The sequence below is a fragment of the Cydia splendana genome, chromosome 9 (genome assembly GCF_910591565.1).
Source record: "Cydia splendana chromosome 9, ilCydSple1.2, whole genome shotgun sequence".
Lineage (NCBI taxonomy): Eukaryota > Metazoa > Arthropoda > Insecta > Lepidoptera > Tortricidae > Cydia > Cydia splendana.
This window is the reverse complement of record NC_085968.1, coordinates 3,491,668-3,497,741: the sequence shown is the minus strand read 5'-3', so window position 1 is coordinate 3,497,741 and position 6,074 is coordinate 3,491,668. Positions and strand designations below refer to the sequence as shown.

At 38.8% G+C, this 6,074-nt stretch overlaps 1 protein-coding gene across 1 annotated transcript; it reads right to left on the bottom strand.

The window, feature by feature from the left end:
• Positions 1-2,422: 2,422 nt before the first annotated feature.
• On the bottom strand, positions 2,423-5,612 carry LOC134793872 (very long chain fatty acid elongase 2-like). Its single transcript, XM_063765586.1, has 4 exons — positions 5,520-5,612; positions 4,026-4,100; positions 3,427-3,723; positions 2,423-2,638 (listed from the first exon to the last, which is right to left on the bottom strand). Exons 1-4 carry the CDS (start codon positions 5,607-5,609, stop codon positions 2,423-2,425), a joined length of 678 nt encoding a protein of 225 aa, XP_063621656.1. The 5' UTR covers positions 5,610-5,612.
• Positions 5,613-6,074: the final 462 nt, after the last annotated feature.

Genomic DNA, 6,074 nt, shown 5'->3' with positions numbered 1-6,074 from the left:
AGATTTCAATGTTTCGACCGGGCCCAGCGTAGATCTTTGTGCACACACACTTAAAGTTATGTTACAAATCCTTTTATGGTCAAACGAGTTCATTTATCACACAATTCTATGTAAAATATAGTTTTATGAACCGAGAAAAACTTTCATAACCCGACATCTTTTTAACCGAGCCCCAAGCCTGCTCTCATTGGTCCATTTCAATGCTTGGTCTATTCCGCGACTGCGCAGTGCATCATGGTGTTGCCATGCCACAACACAGGCAATGGATTTAAAATTTGAGAGAATGAATAATGCTTGCACAGAATGTATGGGGCTCAATACATTCCACGACTCTTCTCTTCCCGAACAGACTCTACGGTAAGATATCGCTTGGGCTCCTCCCTTCCGACGTGCCGGAAGCCGGTGTTGCTCGAAGCCCTAGCCCATAAACTGTCGACGCCCCTGCCGCACACATAACTATTCCACTGTTTATAGGTATGTACCTATGTACTTTTATAATTTGGTGTAATTTTGTCACATCCTCCAGCTGCCTAGAAGCCTATTAGACCTTCTACTCGATATAGTATTTTGAATGTTTATTTTGGTAAACCAAAATTACACTTTTCTTAGCAAGTTTTGATATGTAGCAGCTAATAAAGTTTAGGCATTGGGGTACCCTATGGGGAGATGAGGTAAACTAAGGTTACTTTACAACACCGATTTATTCTAACTCCAATTAGTTATCTCAGAAGGTTACTAAATAGATTTTACACAAGGTCGGGCCAAGGACCAGGCGGCGCCGCGATATCGCACTAGTTAATTAAGTAGGTATGTGCGCACTGTATGCCTTGCGCTGAGCGACTAACTGGGCTAAATGCTCCTTCGAACTGTATACCGAAAATGCTGACTCTAAATTGCGTCACCGCCATGTCCCTACATCATTCCCCCCCTTTTTTGAAGAAAAAAAGGAAAAGAATTGTCAAAATACATATACATATATTGTTCTAAATTGCGTCACCGCCATGTCCCTACAAAAGTATACAAACGAAACTCGTTCTAATTCTTACCCTTGCCTTCTTGCATCATCAGATCAGTTCTTCATCACTACACCTTATAAAACAAAGTCCCCCGCCGCGTCTGACTATTTGTGTGTATGTTCGCGATAAACTCAAAAACTACACGGATTTTTATGCGGTTTTCACCTATCAATAGAGTGATTCTTGAGAACGGGTTAGGTGTATAATTTGTTAAGGTTTTGTGTAACCCGTGCGAAGCCGGGGCGGGTCGCTAGTTGTTCAATAAATTGTAAATTTCTAAATTGTTTTGGTTAGTATTTGGATCGTATCAAAAATTACGGAAGAACACCAAATTCTCGCACAACTGGTCACCGCAAAGAAGTTGAAATTAAATCCACATGAATCAAATATTTTATTGATCGTTATTCATATAATCTCACTTACCGAAATCATATAGATCCGAAAATATAAAATTGTGACTTTTCCGGCCGTCCATGAATGACTGACGTGACGTTGATTTATCATTGTCATGGCGATGGCCTACTTTTTAAGTTAAGGTGAAAAGTTTTTTGGCATGTTCATTTATAGTCTGTCAAGCCATTTCCGTCATTACAAAAATGTAGGCGCCAAGGGTTATCGTCCCAAAGAAAGTTGTATGACCGGCTATAGGCAAGTTATTAGGCCTAACTGCTTAAATAGATAGATTGAAAATTTGCAAGAGTTAGACCAAGAAAAGTCTGCAGCGATTTTGATAGACCACTCAGTGCAAGTGTTATTCTAAACGTCAAACATCTATGAAATGATGACGTATGAATAACACTTGCACTGCGCGAGCTATCAAAATCGCTGCAGACCACAGCTGCAGACTTTTCTTGGTCTAATTCTAGCAGTATTGTACTACATAATATTCGTCATAATTTCATAGATAGATGTTTGACATTTAGAATAATACTTGCACTGCGTGGGCTATCAAAATCGCTGCAGACTTTTCTTGGTCTAACTCTATAATTTTTTGCAAATTTTCAATCGATCTATTTATAGTAAAAAAAGTAGTAATATTTCAGTAGCCAGTGGTAGCCAGACTCTACCTACAATACGTAAAATAAAGAGGTCCCATAAGGGATCGAATATTAGGATAGGGGCTGTCCATAAATTACGTCATCAATTTTTGACGATTTTTGACTTAGGTACTTAAATTATGAATGTTAGGTTCATATAAAATTATTTGATGTAAAGAAACAGAACAAAGGATCAAATTACAATGATTTATTAGATTCCCTTATCAATATATCATACATTAAAATTAAAATTATAATATCTATTATGCTATTATACCTACTTAATTGTTGTATTGTTCATTGTTTACTTTTATTATAGCAAAAAAATATATATGCCGGTCTTCTCCACATTGACTTTACATATTATTATTATTCGTTCTTCTGAATTACTGGGCAAAAGTTTTCTCCAACTTCGTTACCGTTATTTTTACGCTTCTTGAGATAATTTTGTCTGTAAAAGTTTCCGAAGAACACAGCAATTATTCCTACATGAGAAACTAGATATATTGTGTGTGCCATGGACAACGGACACTCTGATACTAGATCTGCAGCTATGGAGTAAATGATGAAGAAGAAGAATTGTACCTGAAAAAAAACATGGTATTAAATTATATATGACCAATAACAAAATAATATATATATAAGTTGAATCATCGAGAGCGTGGAATTGCATATGTAGTAGTATTGTTTGTTTACAGGCATTCTATATTTGAATTTTCTATTTTCTTGTACTATCAGCATACAACCACTACAAATGCAATTCCATCTTCTCGATAATTCAACTTTATACATGTAGACGAGATAAGGGACCATTGGGCAGTCGGGAGGCTCGGGAACTCCTTTGTAAATCAGGACTATTTACAAGGGGGTGCCCGATTCTCCCGACTGCCCAATGGTGCCCACCTCCCCTACACATTACCTTAATATATGAGCAAAATGCTTGTGTCGAGATGGAAACAGGAGGTATAAATGATGAGTCTCGGCAAATTTTATAATATAAAATATTTGGGAGAGGAGATGGCGGGACGACCTGGACACGTCTCATCAGTAACTGGACGGATGCTGCAGTTAATTGAGAATATTGGAACACAGCAGTGGGACACTTTATAGGCTAAAAACTTTCGTTAACAAAAAATATTTTGATACCTAGACCTACTTGAGTTTGGCTGGAAACCTTTATCAAAACGGTCAAACGAACTCTGACGGCCGAGCTAATAAATTAATAATATGAATTTGAAGCCTGAGGCGCTACTGCACAAAACGAAAATCGAAATTTCTTTACCTGCCTCTATCAAGAGCGATAGAGAGGTAGTTAAAGAAATATTGATTTTCTTTTACACGGTAAACCCTCTGAATTAGGAAACCCAACTCACCAACTGCATCGACGTAATATACTTCTTCCACGTCAAATATTTAGCCACACTAGGTCCCATAGCGGTCAAGCTATAATACCCGTACATGACCACATGCACCGCCGAATTCACCAGACGCATCACACTGGTGACGTGCGAGGGGTGGTTCTTGAACAGGAAGTAGATGAGGACCATCCCAGTGTGGTGGTAGACGTGGAGGAAGGATACTTGGTTGTTCTTCTTTCGGAGAACGAAGAATATCGTGTCAAGAAGTTCGGAGACTTTGGCGAAGAAGTAGAGACGGTTTCCGATGTAAGCCTGGAATAAAATGAAAGAGAATATACGGCTTATACCTCTTGTCTGTATAAGATAATGATCTTGACCAAATTTTTAATCTTTTGCATTTTTTTCGGAATGAATTTTGACAAAATTTCACCATTACCAAAAAGTACTTGCATTTTTTTAAATAATTTACTGACAATTTATTATGAGCTATTTTTACACGTAGGTATGGCTTTTATTAGAGCTCATTAATACAACCTGTGATGCAACTATAATAATTAACTAAATTATTTTTTTGTAAAATAGTTTTTATTGTTTGCTTTGTTTTTGGTACTTACCAAGTTCCAATATTCTTCAATGAACATATAACATTTTCTGGGTAACAAACCGGTTTCCAGAACTTCTCTTAAGCACTAGAAAAAGAAACATTTAGTATCATTATTTACTTCTTGTGCGATTTATCCAATTATGTATTAAACGAATCGACATAAACATGGGGCGGACTTTAATAAAATTATACTGAATATTAATTAGTAGATCTATAGGTAAGTACAGTCGCATCAGGTATATCGGATCGGCTAAGGAGGTCAAATATATCTGAACATGGATAACGTCTACACAAGCTTTGTTCATTTATTTGTAAACATCTTGGCCTCTTCGATATACATTATGTATACCTACGATGGCGACTCTACGTGTACATCTAAGATTCAATAACACTTATCAAGTGAGAATAAGTTATTGAGAACATTGGGGTATACATAGGGATGTTGCGGATGCAGATTTTTTGACATCCGCGGATGCGGATGCGGATATTTAAAGTCTCACATCCGCTGATGCGGATGCGGATGTCAAGATAAGGTACTTAAAAAACGTCAAATATTACATTTTTAGCAATTTTATTAAAAAAAAAACGAAACGTTTAGTATTTGAGCAAGAATATAGGTGCGTTTTATTTAATAAACAGTAGGTAACTTGGCCGACTTTTCGGGATCTAGACGATTTCGTTATATATAATGACGAAATTACCTAAAACTTACGCCGCCGGCGCCGCCGCTAATACGTTCCTGTTACCGACTTGGTCGACATCCGCATCATGCGGATGCTCCGCATCGATTTCATGCGGATGCGGATGTTGAAAATCATGCGGATGTTCCGCGAATGCGGATGCGGATGCGACTATCCGCAACATCCCTAGTATACATGTATGACAAATGAGTATGGCCGGCAAATCTGTGAACAAAGAGCCTACCGCGAATCACTTTCGACGTGTTATCTCCCTGTCACACTTGGTGAGGCAACACGTCGAACGTGGTTCGCGGTAGGCCCTCTGATCTCTGGTGGGTCTACCGTGACACATTTATATTATAGCACTAACAAACAGGCGCACCGGACCGCGTCCTTTATACGGTCTGTGACTTCGATGTTGGTGGTGCGCCGTACGTCCGTTAAGCAGGCCACTGACGAGCCTTCCAAATGGATGCCGTTACAATGGATTCATCCAAATGGACGTCATCCTAATATTAAACATAGTACGTTTTTGACATTCATGGACCAATTTTGGAGTGCAGCCACGCTGTTTGGACTGTTGGAAGGCTCGTCAGTGACCTTTAAACACGCAGCTATGAAAGCGAGAAACTGATAAGCTGACCGGTCCATTTTCGTAGTCCGTTATGCCTGTATGTTTTATTACATATCACCAACGCTTCTAAATTTGGTAACAGTATAAGTAGTACCATCGCCCACACTGTTAACTGTACATCGTTGGACCTTATGCCTTTTGTAATAAGGTCCACCGATGTACAGTTAGGAGTGTTGCTGTTTGTACTTACTATTTTAACTAAATACAGAGATATCAACACTTGTATAGCGTTGTAGACTAGTAATATTCCAGTCAATTTGTAAGCTGGCCGGTTCTTCATAAGGGCTGGTCCGATGCGGAGTACAAATGCTAAGTACGTCAATAACAGAAGAACGGCCAATAAGAAATCTTCATCTTTCCAAACTAAATTAAAGAGAAATAAACATAAAATGTGATTTAGCAGACGTGAGCAGGCTCAACCCTTTGCAACTGCTAAGATACTGATAAAATCATTGACAAAGATATCTAAGGACTGGCTTTACGGGCAATAATAATGAGGCATGACAGGGGCCAGTACAGCGGTGTGACACCGCTACAACGCGATTGGTTGATGAGTTCGCATCACGCGCGCGATTAGTTGATGAGTTCGCATCACGCGCGCTATTGGTCGCAACTAGTTGCGTTAGACTGTACGATTGGCTGGAATTCGTGAGTAACACCGCTGAACTAGTACCATTTTTAGTGCCCGTAAGGCCAGTCCATAGATATCTATGTCAATGGATAAAATACTGTTTCATACCAGTAT

Bases quoted from the DNA above. Each gene is read 5' to 3' on its own strand.
- LOC134793872 (XM_063765586.1), bottom strand. From the start codon at position 5,609: ATGAAGAACCGGCCAGCTTACAAATTGACTGGAATATTACTAGTCTAC. The intron at 4,101-5,519 runs GTAAGTACAAAC...TTCTTTTTCTAG, and splicing joins CTCTGTATTTAGTTAAAATA to TGCTTAAGAGAAGTTCTGGA. The intron at 2,639-3,426 runs GTGAGTTGGGTT...GTTTTTTTTCAG, and splicing joins ATATTACGTCGATGCAGTTG to GTACAATTCTTCTTCTTCAT.